Source organism: Anas platyrhynchos, chromosome 6, assembly GCF_047663525.1.
Source record: "Anas platyrhynchos isolate ZD024472 breed Pekin duck chromosome 6, IASCAAS_PekinDuck_T2T, whole genome shotgun sequence".
Classification (NCBI taxonomy): Eukaryota; Metazoa; Chordata; class Aves; order Anseriformes; family Anatidae; genus Anas; species Anas platyrhynchos.
The window spans coordinates 23,548,013-23,570,105 of NC_092592.1; the positions used below are offsets into that span (position 1 = coordinate 23,548,013).

General features: G+C 40.9%; 1 protein-coding gene and 1 long non-coding RNA gene across 10 annotated transcripts in view; one reads left to right on the top strand and one right to left on the bottom strand.

Annotated features, from left to right (window-relative positions):
- Positions 1-17,971, bottom strand: part of LOC140002736 (uncharacterized) — a 32,548-nt gene extending 14,577 nt beyond the window's left edge. For 3 of the 6 annotated variants that reach the window (XR_011810037.1, XR_011810036.1, XR_011810035.1), the window contains exons 1-4: positions 17,814-17,971; positions 17,652-17,721; positions 17,105-17,225; positions 10,626-10,727 (exon numbers count right to left, since the gene is read on the bottom strand). This is a non-coding gene — a long non-coding RNA (uncharacterized lncRNA). The other 3 variants (XR_011810038.1, XR_011810039.1, XR_011810034.1) reach the window with 3 other exon arrangements.
- Positions 17,972-17,979: 8 nt separating this feature from the next.
- LOC119715234 (kinesin-like protein KIF20B) overlaps positions 17,980-22,093 on the top strand; it is a 41,640-nt gene continuing 37,526 nt past the window's right edge. The window contains exons 1-5 of one of the 4 annotated variants that reach the window (XM_072039582.1): positions 17,980-18,134; positions 19,681-19,762; positions 20,329-20,415; positions 20,515-20,631; positions 20,843-20,981. In XM_072039582.1, the coding sequence (XP_071895683.1) occupies positions 19,682-19,762; positions 20,329-20,415; positions 20,515-20,631; positions 20,843-20,981 (424 nt within the window). In that variant the 5' untranslated portion in view covers positions 17,980-18,134; position 19,681. Of the gene's footprint in view, positions 18,135-18,156; positions 18,306-18,841; positions 18,865-18,886; positions 19,330-19,680; positions 19,763-20,328; positions 20,416-20,514; positions 20,632-20,842; positions 20,982-22,093 lie in introns of those variants that run through there. The other 3 variants (XM_072039583.1, XM_072039585.1, XM_072039584.1) reach the window with 3 other exon arrangements.

A 22,093-nucleotide genomic window follows, 5' to 3' on the forward strand; every position in this document is an offset into this window, starting at 1 on the left:
TTTTGCTACAGTTAATGTTGGTTTTGAGAAGGAGAATAGGATGAAATGTTGTATACTGATGTTGTTTCAGCATCTTGGTGGGAAAAGGTATGGAATTAAGTTGGCCCCTGACTGAGCCTTTGATGTTGGCATTAGAGAAGTACAGGCTGGAGAAAGATAAAGGAAGTGTTATAAGGGTTGTTGAAAGTGTTAAAGGTGTTTGAAGTTGAATGAGCAGGGAAAGAGGATGTAGGAATGTTAATAGTTCTGCCTCTGCTCTAGGCAGAGATCTTAAAATCGTGGGTGTTAGCCCTTTGGGGCAAAGGGATCATGATGGGTCCGAGAGAGAGTTGTTATGGAAACAGAAAAGCAGTTAACTCTTAAAACAACCTGAGTTCATGTGCGAGCTCAGATTACCGATGGGACCGCTCAGGGAACTGTGGACAACTGCATTCCCCTGACCGACCCCACTGAGACCCTAATCATCCCTAAAATTATGAACGGCTAAGTAAATACTAAAATCTGGATGAATTGGGAATTGAGAATATGCTTCCAACAAGGTCTAAAAGAAACCCCTATGGAATTTTTGGACCAACTCTGAAATGTAATGAAAATAAATAAATAAATAAATAAAACAAAACGGTTTGGACCTGGCTTCGGAGGACAAATTGACTAGCCTTTTTCTAGGGTAATCATTGGTCCCTGATTTCAACAGGAATAACGGGGACCTGGGGAATCTACCCTAGCGGATCCTCCACTGATTATAATGAAGCTAGGGGAGGAATGGAAGTGAAATTTCTTATTGAGATGGGGCAACGTATTCAGTTCTAAATCAAGCATTAATGCCTTCACAGAATTATTATGTTAGGGTAAAAGGTGTGTTGTGGTTTAACCCGGCTGGCAGCTAAACACCACGCAGCCGTTCGCTCCCCCTCCCCCTCCCTCTCTGGGACGGGGGAGAGAAATGGAAAGTGAAGCCCGTGAGTTGAGATAAAGACAGTTTAATAAGACAAAATAATAATAATAATAATAATAGTAATAATACAATGATGATAATAGTACCACTACTAATAATGTGTACAAACGAGTGATGCACAATGCAATTGCTCACCACCCGCTGACCAATGCCCAGCCTAACCCCGAGAGCAGTCCGGCCCCCTCCCCCCCGGCTAGCCACCCCTATGTATTGTTTAGCATGATGTCAGATGGTATGGAATACCCCTTTGGCTAGTTTGGGTCACCTGTCCTGGGTCTGTCCCTTCCCAGCTCTTACTGCAACCCCAGCCTGCCTGTTGGCAGGACAGAGCAAAAGGCTGAGATGTCCTTGGCTTGGTATAAGCACTGCTCTGCAACAATTAAAACATCAGGGTGTTATCAACACTCTTCTCATCCTAAGCCAAAACGTAGCATTCTACCAGCTACTAGGAAGAAAATTAACTCTGTCCTAACTGAAACCAGGACAAGGTGTAACCGAAAAGGCTTATTTTTGTGAACCTTTGAAGTACAAGTTAGGGAAACAATGGGGCATACACAGATTTTTATATACGCCTAACTCCTCATGGGCACCCTTAGGTAGAGATTTATTAGAGCAATTAGGAGCAGAAATTGTCGTTGAAAAAGGGAAAATGAAATTAAGAATAGGAGAAGAACAACTAATAAATGTGTTAAGCTTGGCACTAATACAAACTGACCCTAAAAGTGAAATACCTTTAGAGATCACAGATCAATATGTCCAGGAGTTTGGGCTACCGAAGTCCCTGGAAGAGCTAAAAATGTGACCTTAATAATTATTAAATTAAAGCCAGGAGAGAAACCCGTTAAGGTTAAGTAATATCCTTTGAGGATAGAAGATAGGAAAGGAATTAAAGAGATAATTGATAAATTTTTACAGTATGGATTATTGATTGAATGTGAATCAGAATACAATACACCCATATTGCCAATTAAAAAGGCAGATGAAAAAGCTATAGGTTAGTTCAGGATTTGAGGGCCATAAGTAAAATCACTGAGGATATACATCCAGTAGTGGCAAACCCTTATACTTTGCCGACTAAATTAAAGAATAGTCAAGTCTGGTTTACCGTACTGGATTTAAAAGACGCCTTCTTCTGCCTAGGCTTAGCCACAGAAAGCCAAAACCTATTTGCCTTTGAATGGGAAAATCCCAATTCAGGCAGAAAGACGCAGCTTACGTGGACATTACTACCTCAAGGATTCAAGAATAGCCCCACTATTTTTGGAAACCAATTAGCAAGGGAACTCGAAACATGGATGCCTCCAGACACTGAAGGTGCTTTGTTACAATATGTAGATGATCTCTTAATAGCTACCGAGACTAAAGGGAGCTGTATTCAATGGACTATAAGTTTTCTTAATTTTCTGGGTTTAAAATGGATATCAAGTCTCTTGACAGAAAGTCCAGCTGGCTCAACAAAGTGTGACCTATCTGGGATTTGAAATTTCGGGAGGACAACGAGAACTAGGAACTGAACATAAGGAAGTCATTTGCCGGACTCCAGAACCTCAAACGGTAAAGGAGCTACAAACCTTTTTAGGAATGACAGGTTGGTGTCGCCTTTGGATTTATAATTATGGACGATTGGTAAAGCCTCTATGTGAATTGATAAAGATTAACCAGTCAAAGTTAGTCTGGACTGGAGAAGCACAAAAAGTCTTTAAGCAACTTAAACAAGAATTGATGATTTTAAAATATCAAGCAATATTAGTAGAACAAGATGATGTGGGAATTGTGGTCATTAACATCGTAAATCCAGCTTCCTTCCTTAGTGGAACTCTGGATCAACCCATAACCCATGATTGTATAGAAACAATGGAGACTGTGTATTCTAATCGACCCGATCTTAAGGAAGAACTTTTAGAAGATGCTGACGAATCTTGGTATACTGATGGAAGCAGCTTTGTGAAACAACGTAAGGCAGGGTACGCCATTACAACCACTCAACAGGTAATCAAGTCCAAACCATTACCCCCTGGGACGTCCACCCAGAAAGCAGAGACAATTGCTCTTATGCGAGCACTGGAACTAGCAGCAGGAAGGAAAATAAATATTTGGACAGATTCTAAATATACATTCGGCATGGTACATGCTCATGGAGCAATTTGGAAAGAAGAAATTTTAAAATTGTTAGAGGCTGTAAAACAACCAGAAAAGGTAGCTATCATGCATTGTCAGGGACACCAAAAGGGGAACACTGATTTTGAAATTGGAAATCGATTGGCAAAGGCTAAGCGGGCAGCTGAAATAACTGAGGTGAAGGCATTGTCTTTGATACCAGATGGTAAAATCCAAACTATATCCAAATTATACAAAAGAAGACTTAAAATTAATTGAAGATTTGAAAGGTAAAATGAAACCAGACGGACGAGTATATTTAAAAGATAACCACATAATAATACCTTCTAATTTGACATGGCTCATAGTTCTTACAGAACACAATAAAACACATTGGGGAGCTGGCACACTGCATAAGAGCCTGAGTCAGATATTAGTGGAACAAAATTTATATACAACAATAAAACAAGTAACTCAACAATGTAGCATTTGCTTACACAATAACCCCAATACCAAGAATAGAATAAAATTCGGAATAATCAGTAAAGGAAATTATTCGGGGCAACTGTGGCAAATTGATTTTTCCGAACTCCCTAGAAAAGGGGGGTATTGTTATTTACTGGTTCTGACTGACATGATTTCAGGAAGGCCTGAAGCCTTTCCCTGTCGAACAAACAAAGCAAGAAGAAGTGGTTAAAGTCTTGTTAAATGAAATAATACCATGCTTTGGGATTCTAGTAGCCATGTCTTCTGATAGAGTTTCACATTTTTGTGTGCAAGTGGTACAACAGTTAAGTAAGATTCTAAAGATATTCTAAAGACAACTGCATACTCTTTATAGACCGCAGGCAAGTGGACAGGTAGAAAAAATGAAACATTTAATTAAACAACAAATAGCTAAAATCGGACAAGAATCTAATTTGTCAGGACCTCAATCCCTCCCTTTAGCATTACTTAGAATTTGAGTTAAACCTAGAATAAAAGGGAATTTGAGTCCCTTTGAAATCTTACATGGAAGGCCGTATCCATTTCTATTTAGTGGAGAGGATCGAACGCAGTTAGGATTAGAATATTTATATGCATATATAACTGAACTTCAGAAATAATTAAATAAAGTACATAAATTTGTTCTCAGGACCTGGGCTAGACGATTGGATCAACCAATCCACCCTTTTAAGCTCAGGGATTATATATATATGTAAAGACTTTTTCAGGACAACCCCTAGAGGAAAAACGGAAGGAAAGTGGACGGGACCATACCAGGTATTACTGACAACACACACCGCCATTAAGATTAAGGAGCAAGCAGCTTGGATCCACGATTCAAGGGTGAAGAAGGCCCTGGCGAGGATATGGACCACGACCCCAATTGGACCAGCAAAATTGCGTTTTTCCAGATCCTAATGATTGTGGGGGTGTGGTTGTCAGATTTGGGATGGGCAACTTGGGACGAGAACTTACACCTGACCTTAATACAAACTGTATCTCAAGTGATTAATAAGACGAACTGTTGGGTATGCACCCATCTGCCAGAGCATGGGAATACGGGTATATCGTTAATTGGGATTCCCTTGCCTGCAAACTTATCTTGGACTAATTTGTGGGAAAACACATCTTGGGGTCAAAAAAATATGAAGAAGTTTTGGAACTAGAAGTTAGTAGCTTTGTGCCATTGGAATCTTACTATGTATGTGTACAAAGGTGTAACCCGCCTAAGGGTATGGGAAAACAGGATTGTATAAATACGGGTACTACTTATGTGGGAAATCAGACATCTTGTAATCAAACAATTGATATTAGTACAACTAGCAGTTGGGCAAATTCAACCAGCTGGCCAGTTCCAGAAGGAAAAGGGTGGTATTGGCTATGCAATGATACAGCCCGTAAGGTCTTGCCCGAGAACTGGATCTTGGAGCAGTAGTCCCCAGTATGACAGTACATGATGTAGTGCCTCGAGGTTACTTGAGAAATCATATCTGGAGAATCAGACAAAAATTAACAATCCATTGATAAAGAGACACACCGCTTTTCATAGTTTTGTTCGATGGTTTATCACATGGTTAGGAGTGAGTGAATTGGAAAAGGCAATAGTTAATATTTCTGCAATTATAGAGAAGTTAGAAAACAAAACTCTGGATGCTATAAAGGCTCAACAAGAAGAGATATCTAGTTTATCACAGGTAGTATTACAAAATCGGATGGCCCTAGACTTGTTACTGGCCGCTCAAGGGGGAGTCTGTACAGTAATAAATACAAGTTGTTGTATGTATGTAGATCAGAGTGGAAGGATCTCTACCGACCTGGAAGAAATATGGAAGCAGACAAGGGTCCTACCTGAGATCAGTAAAGATGATCTTTCATGGAGTTTTAGTGAAATATGGAATAAGTTAACCTCCTGGTTGCCCAACTTCCAATGGTTGAAACAAGTGTTCACTGCTCTAATCACATTAGTAGTGTTAGGAATATTTGTGTGCATGTTGTTTAGATGCCTGCTTTGTTGTGTTACTGTATATAATGAAAGTATCTGATGCAAAAGAATTTGCATGGGAAAAGAAAAGGGGGGATTGATTAAGGAGGTATTGGGGAGGCATTGGGGAGGCAAGGACAATCCCCAGACATGGACTGTATATCTCGAAACAAGACACTGGAACTCATGATAAGGAAGCGGCAGACGGACAGAGAAACAAATGTAAGGACTATAAATCTCAAAACTGGACATTGGAATTCATTATAAAGATACAACAAACGGAAGAATTGGCAACAACCAGCTCTCGCAATTAAGAAACGTGCCAATTCAGCAGATTCCTGACCAAAGGTGAAAAGTACACTGTGAGGAAGACTCGGGGTCTTCCTCCCAGAGACCCCTGCCCACGTCCCAAAGACCCCTGCCCACAATTGTTGGAAGGCCCTACGCAGGCGCAAGGTGCCAAAAGGCTAATTAGCATGAGAAGCGAGGGAAGGCGGGGATAGGTAATGCATATGTATAGGCGCTTGTAGAATATTGATAGATTGATTGTATAAATTCAAGACTGCTTTCCGCTCTGGGTATGCACGATAGGTGGAGAGATCCCCCGTGCATCCAGCGCTGCAATAAAGAATATACCACTTAAAGGAATTTTGGCTTCGATCTTTGAATCAAAAGTGTGGAACGAAATGTTGGTAAAATACAGTCTAGGTCTTCACTAAGAGACCTACTCAGTTGTTTTTCCCAACTGCAATGATTACTACACGTGCACACAAGCATTAAGCATACAGCCCTGTTACAAAGGATTTTCTTCAGGACATATTTTGTGTCATACGCTTAAAAGTCTGGACGGACTCAGAAGTCTGGGAGGCTGTAGTTTTCCTCACCTTTCCAGGCGAGGCCTGCTCCATGACATAGTGTTGTGGTTCCCCTTAAGGGCTACTGACTTGCATTGTTGGTAGTGGGAAATCCCTCAGCTTCTGAGCTTCTGTCATCTGTGGTTAGCATCTCTATTGCAGTGGTTTCAGTGTCCTACCTCTGTCACTGCTGGAGATGCATGTTCTTCTCCAGTTCTTCAGCCATAAACTATCTCTCATCTTCATGTACCCACCCTAAGAATTGTACTGCTAATGTTAGGTTTCAATACGTAGTTTACCAGTTTAGGTTTCTGTGCTGCTTCCTTTACATACTTTTCAATTAATTTAAGTAATCAAAATTCTTCTGAACTATCTAAAGTCAAAAGCTAGACTACCTTCTGAACATTCATATACTGGCACCTTGTGTGTGCAATGCTTTATTTTTTTTTTCAGTTTTCTTGTAGATAGTCAGAAAATTCAACTGTTTGAGCAGATGCACAGAGTAACCAAAGGCTCCATATTCTTTCATTTCACTGCAAGTACGTAATTCCTATCCAGCTGTAATTCATAGCCAGTGACTCTAATAAAGCTGAGCTTCATTCAGCACCTGATTTGCTGCTGGTTCAGTACCACATCCCATCTGTGGTCCATCCGGCTTCTACAAGAAACCCTCTATTTTTTTTTTTTCTATTGTACAGTTTCACGCAGCAGGATTTCATGGAAAGGGAGGAAGTTCAGAGTTGACCTAAATCTTCTGTGGAAGTCAATAGGAATAGGATTTCTTGCTGCAGTTAAAGCTGCACGCTCTTTAAAGCCTACCTTGGCTTGTAAAGCCAGATGTGCCAGCTCAAGAGGAGTTCATAGGTGAAATTGTTAAATGGATGTCTAGTGCTGTTCCTAGGTAAATGTGTTTGTAACAACGTTTAAGACTTCCTCCTCAAACTTGTCTCAGAGAAGTGCAGAATTATTTATGACAGCTGTATATTTACAGAAGTGGCATCAGTTTCACCATTAAATTCTATGGAGTCCCATGAAGTGAAACCATTTTACAAAGTCTGTCAGAAGCTGTCAGCAAGCACAATGTCTCACAGGCACGTAAATAAGGCCTTTAGCCTTGTTTCAGCTGTGTAGTCTTATGTATACGCATGCAAACATCAGAAACTGCAACAGAAGACTACCAGAACACCACTATCTAGATAAGTCCATCAGTCCCCTAGTAATATTGAGTCTTACCTAGTTCTCTAGTCAAACACTGCTATGTTTTGTCTTCCCTGTTGTTTTTGTCAATTTTAACAACAGAAAATGTTATTTATCGTAAACTGATTATATCTATAGGTCATTTTAGTGAAAACTTAAAACTGTGGTTTCAGGATTGAGATAAAGCATTGGTTCGTATGTACTGATGCCTACTGTAACCTGTTTATCTCTTGCTGCAGGCTAACTTTTCAGAGGAGTTTACGCACTAATCCTTCATCTTATTTACAAGCGAAATTCACACTGAAAAATTCATTAGGCAGAAATAGAGTTTCTCCAAGGTTTAAGAGAAAACATAGGATATCAGTTTCTCTAAGGAAGAGTTTGTTTCTGAAATTGCTCATTTTAATACTTAGAGATTCACAGTAAGCTGAATTTTTATTTTTCTCCAGAGATGTTGACCCAAAACAAAAACTATTCCTCTAGAGGGATTTAAAACATGTTTCAAGTAAGTGCTATAAACTTGTTCTATTTTTGAGTGAATAAGGACTCTCCTGAGAAACAAACTTGGGGTTATTTTACAACCTAAAAATACCAAATTGTACAACAGAATGTCTCGTGATCAAATTGCAAAATGAAACACTGTGACTTGAATTGATTAGTGACTGATCAGTTACAACTTGCAAATTATTTGCAAATATTTCTGTTCCAGAAGACTGCAAGTTATTGACAGTGTGACATTGGAGGCAAAGGCTTTGGAGGGGTGAGAGTAAACTACTTGTTCCAGGAGATGTTAACATCAGTATTGGACACTTCAAGACACATTTAATTACACAACAGAAGCACTATTTTTAAAATAGCATTTTTACTATGAGAACAGCCTAATTACTGGCTTCCGCTGTACAAAAAAAAAAATAAAAAATTTCTGCTAGTCTATCAATCTAGCAGAAATTGTATCCACGGCAGTTTGTCTATTAATCTAGCAATGTTTTGGATTGGCTGATTAGCAGTCAAACTTACATTTCATCAGACAGAACATGCTGTCTTCCATTTGATATGGCAGGGCCCTGGAAAGACTCCTCCTTCAAGCTACTTATTGAAACCAGGATCCATTTCATTTTTTTGTTGTTGTTTTGTTTGTTTTGTTTGTTTCTTAAAAACAACAATAAACCAAAAAAAAACAACCTTGCTTGCAGTTTCAACAACTTAACTCATCAGTATTAGCTTCCTTTGCTGAAGCTCCTTGAGCCTACTAGAAACACACATTTTCAGCCCACCAACATCTTGTTGATCTGCTTGTAACATTCAGTGAAAAGCTACTGATTTATCTTTGCCTGTACATCCACCTAAGTTATGGCTGTTACCACTGTGATCAAAGTTCTAGGCACACAGGTTACTGACCTCCAAACACACTGTTTGAAGTCCTTGTTTGACATAATCTGTGCTATTCTCTACGTCAATAGTTATTCGATCCGTTGTCTACTTCATTTACAACTGAACAAAAGCAAAGGAATAGAAACTACTAGTCAAGGCACTGCTCTTAAGCCATTTTCCAGTTGCAGTGCTGCCTAATAAGAGGCTAGTGTTCCCAAGTCTGTGGTCTGTGTTCTCTTCCCATCATAAGCATGCATCAGTGTTAGCTGTGGTTTTGTCAGATGAGACTGGCATTATGATATATACCTTATAAGCTGTAGCAAAAGGGGAAAAACAAACACAAAAGAAGGGGCAGGGGGAGGAGGAATGGAGAGGGAGAGAGAGTTGTGACCAGCAGCCTTTCACAGCTGCTTTTTAAGGAAGCATTTGTTGGGGAACTACTGTGAAGTTGCATACTCCTTGTCTTTCATTTATGCTTTAGTAATTCCTCCTCGCGCTCTCTTCCTCTTCTCTGATGCAGAGAAGATAAGTAAGCAGCACTCTCTGGAAACATCCAGAACAGTATCTACAGCATGGGGGCTCAAGCAAAGTGGATCTGGGCTGGATAACTAAGGCCATACTTGGGAAGAGGTGTAGCAGTGCCAAGCTGTGCTGTCATCTCCATCCATTTTGTGACAGAGCACAGTTGGCAGTGACCCCACCATTTTGGCTGGTATCACTGTGTGTTCAGAATCGTGAAATTACCAGAATACCACTATAAATTCTATTACTATCTGCAGGCTAAACTAACTGATAAAAAGCAAGCTTACTAAAACTAAAAAAAATGGTTTTCTAGGAGTAGATCCTAGCTAATATTCCAAATGGTGATGGCCTAACAGGAACGCATGCAGTCAGTAATGCCCAGTATGTTTAGCCTTACAGAAGTCCACAATATGGAAAGCACTGTTCTTCCAAATTACCAAACAGTGTGTTCAGGCAAAAAGAACGTGGAGTTATTTGCTCAGACATAAAGCTTATCATTATTGAGGTTAGGACTCCATTCCATTCTCTCCTAAATTGTCTTAGGATAAGCTATACCAAAACCGAACCATATCAAGCACAACTCCCACAAGGCATTTAGGTTCTTATTGATACAACACTGCGCGTCTCCATAAAGGGAATTTTACTGAGGTACTGTGTAGGAAAGGAATTTGCAGGTGGCTCCGCACTGTTTCACACGTCCCTGGATTAGAGATAATGAGGAAACAAGCAGTAGAAGCAAAAGCTTGAGCAAGGTCGAGATAAAACTGGCTACAGTGTTAAAGATGAGCTTTGGGGCAGTGGCTAATTGCTGGCAGGCTCCAGGTACGTGTCTGAGGGTCTCTAACCAATTGTATGGCAGATTCGGGCACGTGGACAGCGCATGGGGCTACAGGGAAAGTATATGTAGTAGTGAAAATGGGCAATAAACGCCTTCTGTTCAAGAGCCATCAGGAGTTCATGTCTTGCATCCCTTCAGTACTGTATTGACCCCAAGCAAAGATGGGATGGATCCTCCCATCTTCCCCATATCAACGTTCTCCATTATATTCATCAAACAATTTGTTAAGAACTTTGGTGTGAGAAGTTTATTCACAGGAATGTTCCTGTGATAAGGCTTTAATGAACCACTGTTTACAGTTTCCAGATGCAAATAAATACCTACCACGCTAGATTTTTCTTGTCCAAGTCCAGTGCTGAGATTCTCAGTGGCCATGTTAAAGGCTGCTTTAGACACCCAGTTGCCAGCTATACCATCCACCTAAAACTGAAAACAAAACATCAGATAAGCAATTTTGGCATGTGCAGCACATTCTCAAGCAGCACTATGACATAATGTGTAGGCTACAGCTATATTTGTTATATCTGAAATCAAGCCTCATGTTTATTTGCAACATCTGATTAAAACAATAATAATACTACAGCATCTATTTCTGAGTCATTTGTCTTGGGTAATTTATTTACTGAGAGCATGAGTCACACAGTTAGAAATGAGTCATTCTCTAACTTTATATTAATCTTACCCTTAGCATCACAGAATTCCTCCTTACCCATAAATTGTTGCATGCTTTGGTTCTTTTCACAATGCCAGAATGCTGGTTTATATAGAATATTTAGGTTAGCTGTTGGAACAAGTATCTTCACTTTATGTAATGCCATTCACCCAGAAAGATCTTATGATGATTTATAAATGTGTGTATTTTCAAACGTGTATGAAGATTGAGTTTTTTGTATTCTTTGTTGCACCCATATATATGGTATGGTATTCTTCTCATGGTAGCATGAGAACACATGGCAACTTTATACAGGAGCACCTGATTGGAACTGCAAGCAAATCCTTCAGTCTTTTGAAACAGCACAGGGGAAATTGAGAAACATCAAGGTTTCACTGGCAATGGAATCTGGCCATTTACGTCTCTGTTTTTGCAAAATTGGGTTTACCTTCTGAGAGTCAGATCAGCCAGAGCTTGGCAAAACTCACCATTTTGGTGGAAACCTTTCAGTTTCCTCAGATTAGCTGCGTGCAAACTCTGAGTAAGGAAGCCTGGCCTGTTTGAAAACTTCACTCATCCTTGGCTGGAGCATGTTGTGACAGCATGAGGCAGAACAACATCAAATTAAGAACTCTACGTTGAACTACACTTGGAAATTCTCTACCTGCACAAGTCCGGATATGCCCAAAGGTAAGTATATCAGGCTGCATATTTGTATATCCAGCCAGCATATTTGACTTCTGGTTGAAGAACTGCCAAAGATGCAACTTGACAAGCAGCGTAGCCAATCTCTGAGGGCCTAACAGAACAGAAGCAGCCTGGCCCTCCTGTCCCACCAGCATTTCTGCCTGCTCTTCTGCTGCCCCAGAACTTGTTTGTCCATGCAGATCTGCTTGTCAGTCTGGCTGAAAATAATGGTTTAAGAATGTGTTTAAACAATTATCTGTTCATTAACCTTCCTTTTGAGAAGCAACTGAGACTCCGTGCCTATTTATCACATTTAACCTGCCGGCCCACTTTCAGGGAAGATGGCTGTGTTTCTCTTCAGCACTGCATGGCACAAACCCAGGTCCTTTCTCTCAGGAGTACAACTCCACACAGGACAGACGTTTGACATGTATTAAACTCCCTGCCTTTTCTCTTTCCTACAGGATAGGCACTGTGCATCCTGATAGACTACTAAAATACAGGCTTTAGAAGAGTAAAAGGAAAAAAAAAGAGATGACTTCACACAGAAACAGGAAATGCCCTGGGTCATTTTCTATTGTCGAAGAACCATTACTTTCAAGTGCTTTAGAGATAAGTCACTGGTTGAGAAATTTGTTTTCTAAATGTGCCTTCTTTGCTTTCTATCATGTTGTAGGATAACTGTGTCACTTAATACTACACGTTTTACTTTTATATCTAAACTAAGAGGCTAGTAAAGAAAGCAAGGTTCCTCCTGGGCAATTCAGGTTGTGGTCACGTTGTTTAGCTGTACCAAGCAGAATAACAGCACTTCCAGAACAAGAATTTAACCTATGCCTGAAACAATTCTGAGCACTTTTCTCCTCTCTTTCCAGGAAGCCCAAATCCAACATGTGAAGGTCAGTGGCGTGACTATTCCACTCCATCCACATCTTCACATGGGGTCAAGGAGAAGCCCAGAGTGCCCAACGCCATGATGACATTCAGAGGAACAGTACGTAACGCCAGAGAACAGCACTAGCTTCTGAGGTCAAGACAGACAGGGGTGCTGCCAAGAATAAATGCAGCTATGTCCTGGGTATAAGAGCCAGACCGATGAGTAATACTACACTGAAATACTGTAGTGGCTGCACTGTAACATATCCTGCTCCTTGGATTTAGCCCGTCTTACATAAGCAGTAATCTTCTGGCCCCGGAACCTCATCTTTTTGAGACACCTCATATTTTTGAGATACTGCAGCATCCAGTCTTGCAGCTTCTGCATGAAACTAATAAATACGCATATATCTTAAGAAATATCTTGGCATTCAGCCAGTTTTACTACTTCTGCATTGCACTGTTCTGGGTTTGTATTGACCTCGTGCTCTAATGTACTTCTTACTAAGTTTCTAGTAAAATGACAGAACAACGGGTGAAAATGTGATCATCAATAGAATGACTTCTTTCGGTAAAATTTTCTGGGGCTGTTCTGAGGGCTCTGGAATCATTAGACCGCTACGTATAGCCTAAAATGTATGTAACACTGCAAAAGAAGAAGCAGTATTCTCAAAAAAGTCATCCTAAGGATTAAAGCTTGAGTTCCTTGCAATATGAATAATTGCCATAAGAAGCTTAGAACTGAAATAGAACTTCTGAAACCTCTATTAGAAAAACAAAACAAAACAAACAAACAAACAAACAAACAAAAAAAACCAAAGATATATTTCATTTTAGGAAAGTCAGTCCTCAGATTTTAACATTAAATTATGATTACCTATATTTATATTTGAACAGCTCTATGGCTGATTGAAAAAGAATCAGCAACACATCAAGATAAATAAAACTTTACTAATTACATCTGGAATTCATCCCCAGTCCTTCACCTGGAGACTACAAGCCAACACACAATCTGCAAAGAAAATAATTAATACACTGTAGCGCAAAATGCAGCAACAGGCCTAGTCCCAGACCTGAGTTAGAAAGATACTACGCAAATATTTGCAGAACTTAGGCCCAGGTTTAGAAAAAAAATACAAAGGCATTTCAGGGAACCAACAAGATTTGGATTCACACTTAAAACACATGTTCATGAAATCTAAGCAGCATGTACAGACAACATTTTATGAAGCAGCGAGCATGCCTAGACTGTGTCTGTCCTTCTGTATCAACAATGCTATCCAACAATTTTTAAACAAGAAGGAAGGCAAAAACCTTGTCCAGTGGCAGTTAAAGGTGTAAGATCGTGGTGTAAGGATCCCACATCCTGGGATAAAGGTGTGAAGACAGAGAAGTTGGTGTGAGTTTTGCCACTCAGCAGATGATTCAATTTACCATTCCCACTGCAAAACCACTTCTTATGGTATCTCCTGAGACATCAGCATCATGTTGATTAGGAGGGAAGAATATTATATGTCTAGTCAATACTATCAATATTTCTGTTTGTGGATTCTCTGCCTACATCCCCAATTACGTAATTTCCAGTAACTCAAAAGTACCCAGCTTACATGATGCAGTGCAATCTTAACACAAAATGAGACAGTGTCCTGGAACTGGCTGAGTTAGTGTTAATGCTGCAGGATACGCCACAAATGTCCCAGAAGTTTTACTTATCAACCAATTCTATGGAAAAGCCATCTATGCAGATTTGTTCTTAATAACAATAATCACTTAATTTAAGAGCAGTCCTTTTTTCTTGTGTAACTACATTTTTACAAAATACTTTGACTGTGTATTTTAAACAATTGTTTTAATATTCACAACAGACATGGTAAACACCTGATAACCAACTACACCATTTGCTACGTGACTATGAATAAGTCAGACAAAACAACTGATATATTAACATGACAAATACTTGTGTCAATGCAAAAACGTATTTCCCCATTTTCTCCAGCTAAGGCCACTTTTGCTATAATACTGACTAATATGGTATTGTGTTGCTTGGCCTGATCAACTGACTGATGTCCAAATGCTTCAGCTCCTTTCAGCACTAAAGCAACAAATCCTTAGCCACCGTAGTGGTCTTGAGGTATTTGTTGCCAGTTGTAGAAAGACCCTAGAAAAGGCAGAACAACAGCCAGTATAGAACAAGGCACTTTGTTACATGTGCTCATTAAAGGGTTGTTCAAATTAAAATAATCTAAGAAGCTAAGTACCCTCATATAGTTGGTAACCATTTCAAAATGCTAGATCAGACCTTCAAAGCAGTGATTGTTTTTTTTTCTGTAGTACGATAATATAAATAATTTTGAGATGTTTTCAGTTACAAAATTAAATGGTTGATTACAGCTTAAATGATCTTTTTAGTTCAACAGAGAATTGTGAAATAAAGGACAGAACGAGTAATGAGAGGGTAGAGGGAGAAACAGGAAGAATTAGTGACAGCTTCTTTGTCTCAGCTGCACTCTTAAAAAACACTTTAGTTAAAAAAGATTAACTAAGTCTGGAGTTACACAACTGAACAAAATAATCTCAGAAAATACACTCCAAACCTTCTCCTACGTAAGGCAATACATTGCCGCTCAACGAGTAATACTATCTTTATCATACACGAGTTTTTAAATAGAACTTCAAAGACTTAAAACCAGCGTGCTGATCACACGCAGCACACAAAACACAGGCATGGGACCAGCTGGCCAGGCTGCAGCTGAGCACAGCGTGCACACCATGTGGCATCCAGACAAGCCATCTTAACTCCGCTGTGCCCCCAGCCGTGGGCCAATTGGGCTGGGGCCAATTCACCCCAGGGCAGCATGCTGAGCCACTGGGCACCCCGAGGGAACAGCCACTGGGGAACTGGGGGAAAGGGAAGAGGCTCTGACCACCCAGCCCAGCCCCGGTGCTGTCACCTGCTCTGTCTGGCAGTCTGTCGTGGCTGACTGAGGGAAGAAATGCTGTGTAAGTCTGCACTGGACAGCCACCAAACTTGCTGGTTTTCAGGTGACCGCCTCCGTGCTCCAGGGATGAAGGGAGAGCTCGGGCAGGCATACCCTGAAGCACAAAATTGCACTGAAGAATCCAAGCCATTTTTCTCTTCTGTTTGTGCCTTTAATGCTAGTCTCAAGGTTCCAGGCACCAGGAGACCATCTTCCACGGAAAACCAAATTGAGACGTTGTAAGGAATGAGCAAGAGGCAAAGTAAAGAAGTGAGTTGGTCATAGCAAAATGGTATGGAACAAACTGGGAATTGAAAGCCCAAGGATATAGCTTGTTGCTTAGAAGGTATGGTGAAGGAAAACATACCTATGGCACTAAAGAAAAATAAAAAGCAAATGAACAGCCTGCAAAGTGTCAAGTTCATAAAATTAGCTGCGTACACATGAGAAATTTTGTCACCTGAAGGCAAATGATTGGGGTGGGACAGTGAGGGTACTTCTTCATAGGTTCAAATTCAGGGCAGTGTGAAATGCTTCCACAACTGTGCAAATGACAAGATCAATAACAAGCACTGCCCTGAAGGATGGGGTGAAAAGGGGCTCATGCAGCAACTACCAAGAAGATAACTCAAGAATCACACCATTTTCTGCTAAGACACCTGTGACAATAACCAGGAGCTTTCTGTGCCAATGAGCTCCAAACTAACCCTCACAGGAGGACTTTCCCAGCAACCAGACTGGAAAGGAAGCCTGTCTCTGTGAGCCAAACGCGGGAGAAGAACAGTGGACCCAGGACAATGACGGGATACTGAAGTACTTTGTTAATTCCCTGGGGAAGGTGAGTTGACTACAAAGGTACTGGAGCCAATCCTGGTTTGGCTGCTGCTCGGATGTGCTGAAGGGTTCTGGGCCAAGTCCCAGCTGTGCTGACTGTGTCTCTAATTACTTCTGACAGCTATGTAAAAGCCAACTGAGATAAGCTGTCTCACAAGGCATCTTATTACTCAGATGAGTAAACTATCCACAACTTTTGAACCCTGTCCCAAATACAAGCAGCCTATGTTTCCAAGGATAATGGGGAGAGTTCTAAAAAGTCATTTATAAAAATCTTACCCCCTTGTGGAGTGACAACTTTGCTCCACAAGTTACAGAGAATTTGAAAAGAACATAATCAAATTTCAGAAGGCAATGAGTTAATAGTTTTGGCAGCAGGTATTTGTTGTAACTGGCTGTCCTTGCACAAACCACTTAAGGAGACTATATTGGTAGAATGCCATAACGTTTATTTACATAGATGGTGTTTCATCATCTTTCACGCCAAAACAGGCTGGGTTGGTTATGCTGATCTAATGTTTTCTTTATCACAGTTTGTGTAAGGTTAGGAGCGCATGTTAAATTGTATTTTAGTTTGCTCTTTTAGAATGATGATGACATCCCTTTGAGATACTAGGTTAAGTTATGCAGCATGTGCAGTTTAATAAAAATAGCTTCAGAAATCTAGTGTTCAAACAAAACCAAAATGTTGCTCGTAGCATATCCTTTGCTATGCTCCTCACCTTAGCAAGAAAAAAAATTCTGATGGAAATAGTGCAACGTTGTTCAAAACATACCTTGCAAAATATTCTGAGAAGATCTTCAGCTTTCCTTCCCAGCAAGTGGAAGAGAAGAACTTTCAGGTTTGCCCCAGAAGCAATTTCTTCCCTTTCTTTGACAGCTGTTCTCAGTCCCCTCCTGAAAGGAACACAGGTTGTTTGGAATTAGCTGAGTTCAGTAACTTCTGTTCACAACAGAAACCAGGATACTTTTAAAAAATTAGACTCAAAGAGTCTAAAAGAGCTTTTTCGCTTATGTTTAGCAAACGATTTCAAATTCAAAGTTACATCATTTTGTGCTGTTAAAACAGAGCAACTCTTGCAAAATGGCCTGCATCCAAACCCAGATCCAATACACATCTTTTGCTGATGACACAGCCTCTGTTTAAAGAACGATGGGACTATGGGATGTAAGGCAACCTCATCAAAGCTTGATACAAGATACAAGACCTGCGTAGACTGTTTATTTATTTATTTATTTATTTTTACAGAATTCCTTGCGCTTACACGGCGCTCTTTCATCCAAATGAAAAACAAACCTCTGGGTTCGGTAGTTACGACTTGCCTTTTCCTTTTATTCCAAGGCACAGCAGACAGCCGGTCCTCGTTAGCGTTCAAAGCACCCCTGAGTGAGCCTGAGGAGAAACGTGTGGCGATTGCTGTTAGCGAGAGCTGCAGTCGGTTACCACGAGAGCCGTACGTTACCATTATAAGCGCTGTGCGTTACCGTGCCCTGCCATTCTGTAACAGGACGATCAGGACAGCGATTGGCACTCGCTGCTTTGACCAGAAACCCGGCGGATTTCCCCCGCTGCCGTCCCAGGAGCCCCCCAGGCCGCTGCTCACAGCAGGCCCCCCCACCTACCGCCTCCCCCCACCCCCCCGGACTACATTTCCCAGCGAGCCTTGCGCCGCCGCCGCATCCATTCCAGCGGCCGGCCCCTTCCCGGCTCCCAGCATGCCGCGCGGCGCGGCGCGCTGCCATTGGCTGGATTTGAATAGAGCCCGCGGCCGGTTCGCTCTGAGCCGTCCGCTGCTCCCGGGGCAGGTGCGGGGTGGTGGGGCCGGGGTGAGGGGGCTCTGTGCGGGTCGTGGCGCTGCTGCTGCTGCTGGCCGGGGGCTCTGTCAGGGCGGCTGCCGGCCTGTGCTCACTGCGCAGCCCTCCCGCTGCGGCCCCGCGGCCGGCTGGTGCCCGTTAGGCGACGCGGGGCGCAGCCGTGTGCGTGCTGTAGGCGAACAACGCGGCGGGTGTGGGGCACACGGGGCTGGGGGGGGGGCTGTGGGGTCAGGAGCGAGGGGGCTCTGAAGCGGCCCTGGCGCTGTCTGCTCTTTAACGAGCGCTGCGTGTCCCCTGCTGCCTTTAGGGAGGTGGCAGCCGTACGGTTCTCTGGTGTAGGCGTGGGGGTGGGCGTTGGAAGGCTGCTGAATCGCTGCGTCCAAAATAGTGGGAAGCCGGGCAATAAATAATTGTTGAATTGCCAAGACACTTGCTGCCGTGGTGCGTGAGTAACAGCCCAGCGAGCTACTGTAACGCCCAATAAAAGCCGCGAAGTCACCAACTGTCATAGTCACCAACCGTTAGGCTGTGGAATGTCTCTGAGGTCTGTCCCATGTTAAGCTACCCTGGGTTATCTCCACAATTCCAACTGTTTGTTAGGTCCTGTGGAGATAACTGCAGCTTGGATTAATCTTGCAAGGAGCTTTTATTCCAACTGGACACTAAATGCAAAATGTGACAAAGCGGATATGGAACAATGTGGCTGTTCTTATTAAATAGTGTATGTAAACATTTTCTAATCAGGCACTGTGGTTTTGGCAAGGTTGTGGTACACAGAAAAGGCTTTTTCCTGGTAAACAGTTGTGTTGTGGTTTAGCACAGCAGGCAGCATAGCAGCCCACAGCTGTGCATTTACCCCTTCCACAATGAGATGGGAGGGAACAGGAAAACAGTAAAACTCATGGGTTGAGATAAAGGAAGGGGAAATAATAAAATCAAAATAAGATGCACAATGCAATTGCTTACCACCTGTTGACTGACATGCAGGAACATGGTAGGCAGCAGCTTCTCCCACCTCAGCCAGCCTCCCCAGTTTTCTTGTTCAGCACTACAACACATGGTATGGGACATCCCTCTGGGCAGCCAGGGCCAGTTGTCCTGGTTCTGTCCCCTCCCAGCTCCTGGAGCACCCCCAGCCTCCTCCCAGGCAGGGCAGCAACAGAAGCTGAAAAGTCCTTGACTTAGTGTGAGTACTGCTCTGCAACAACTGAAACATCTGTGTGTTATCAATGTTTTCCTTCTCCTAAATCCACAACATGATACCATACTAGGTACTATGAAGAAAACTAACACTGTTTTATCTGGAACCAGGACAAGTTGCTTTTCACAGAAAACTGTGGCTGGTCTTAATGCGTTCTGATGTCAATGCTTCTGTCCAAGTATTGGAAGCTTGATGTGCAAGCCATGAACAGTGTGAAGAAAGCCTTCTCCTGAAAGAAGTTATGGGTGTCACTTAGCCTCATGTCATCTGTCAGAGTTTAGAAACTCTACATTATCTAGAAATAGCAAACAAAATACTTAATATATCATCTTGCAGGATGGACCCAATTTGGGATGAAGATAAATTTTTCAGACCATCCTACGTTACAAGTGCTGAGCTGCCTCAAAGAACAGGACCAGTAAGTGTGGAAGATATTAAAGCAGATCTCTCTGATGAATTTTCGTTGGTTTCATCAAGCTCTGATACAAGCCAGGAAAGAAAGCTTTAAATGCTTACATTATTTTGATTGTTTTAATAAACGTAGTTCTTTCATTGGTAAGAATCATTACAATTTTACAGAGGAGATGAAAAGCTTCTTTACTGTCCTTTTAATTTGAAGGGTATGCATAGGATAGACAAAATTGCGGTGATGCACCTAAAAGGTGCATCATCTTTACATGTGGATGAGGCTAATGTCAGATCAGTGCAGCTTAATCATAGGATTTTTTTTATGTATTTTGTTCTTGCAATGCAGTATACATATGTGCTATAATATTATTTGTTTTGAGACTTTAGGTTATCACAGGGAACTACTGTAGGGGCCTGAGTGCTTGTGAAAACTGACATAGTGAGTTATTTTTGCTTCCTGTGTCATCAGATGAGTCTATCCAAAATAGCCTAATGAAAACAGCAATGCCTTAACGTGCTAGATATCAAACAGAATCTAGTCAAACTTCTAACTTCATTCTCATCTTTTATTTTAAGAGGAGCAGTTTGGAGTCTAAAGGACACATTGAAGTTTGCCTGCGTGTTAGGCCATTTACATTATTGGAAAAAGAAAATGAATCACAGGTGTGACATTTATTTAATTAAAAAATATATATGCCTTTCCAGTAAGGTGAGCTTTTTACTCTTTTTCATGTCTGTTTTGCTTTTGCTTCCTTTTAATAGGACTGTTTTTTAGTGGAGGATTCAACAAGTATTATACTGAAGCCCCCTAAAAATTCCTTGAATCGACTGAGTGAAAAAACTGCTGGGCAGCAGATACAGAAATTCACTTTTTCACAGGTAAATGACTTGTCTTTAAAAGCTTTTAAGTTATTTATTGGGGGGGGGGGGGGAAAATGTTGCTTGACTTCTATTACTTAATAAAAGCAAAACAAGCAAACTTCTTTTAATCTTTTAGTCTAAGATTAAAAACAAAACAATACCTGGTTCTTTAAAAGTCTTTAATGATTGATTAAATAAAGATATTAACCGGTTTCTTGGTAATGTTCAGGTTTTTGGACCTGAAACAACTCAAGAAGAATTCTTTGAAGGTACAATGAAGCAACCAGTGCAAGACTTCTTAGAAGGATATGATCGTCTTATTTTTACATACGGTGTTACAAATGCTGGGAAAACATACACGTTCCTAGGTATGAGTAATGACTTTTTTTCCTTGAACTAATGAACTAACTTTCTTCACTTAGTAAAGTGAGAATTCCTTCTGGTAGAGTCATTCTAACTCTTTCATTTAGTGATGCTACAGAACCTGCATGTTGGCTTCTCTTTAATATTAGCAAATATTAGTAAATTGCCTTTGAAAGTCTCATTCCATAACAAATATCATTAAACTGGCAGCAATTGGAGTCACTACCAGAATTTATGTATACATACAGTGATATTCGTTTGTAAGGCTGTAACAATTTTAGTCAGGTGTCTTGAATGTCAGTGTGGGGCGGTGGGGGGTTGAGAAAAAATACATGTTCTACACACTTCTCACATCCTGGTATATAAGTCACTCTACAGCAGGCTAATTTCTTTTTTTTTGTTGTTGCTACATTGAAGTTACATACGTATCTTTAATGCTGTTCCTTGTTTGAAGAAAGCATATCTGAGTTTGTAACATTTGTCATAGGCAAAGAGCAAACATTTCAAAATGTTTGATTACTTTTAAGTATTTATACCTTGCCTCAAGTATCCGAGTTTAGCAATAATATCACAGCACATCAGGAGTCAAGATCATCTATTTTTGTACTGTTAAAGCTCAATCTCCTTTCTGGCCAGAAGATGTCCTTCTTTATTTTTCAACCAATCTTAACAAATGAGGTGACCGGATTTACAGAGAATCAAGTTCCCCTTTTTCTTTATGATACTTTCAGTAGTTCTAGATGCTATATGAATTACCTGATACACAGAAGTAGTAGAAGACAATCGGTATTCTAGTGATCAGTCATTTCAATAAATGTGAATTTCCTATGACACAAGGTTCAGTGTCATTCTAGGTTATGTTCTTTTAGGTGAATTATAAGTGAAGACTACTGCCCGTGAATTCAGTTATCATTACTTGGGGGTGATAATGCCAACTATTTCTTGTTGTAATAGAAACAACATTTCTTTTTGATGTGAACTGGGTTGGGGTATGTTATGAGATGTGGCTATTCATTAACTTTTTTGATTAATGCATTTTTAGATTTGATGCTTTCTCAAGGTATCATGCTTCTAGGTCTTCACCATTCAGCCCTGTCAATTCTTACTATTGCTCAAT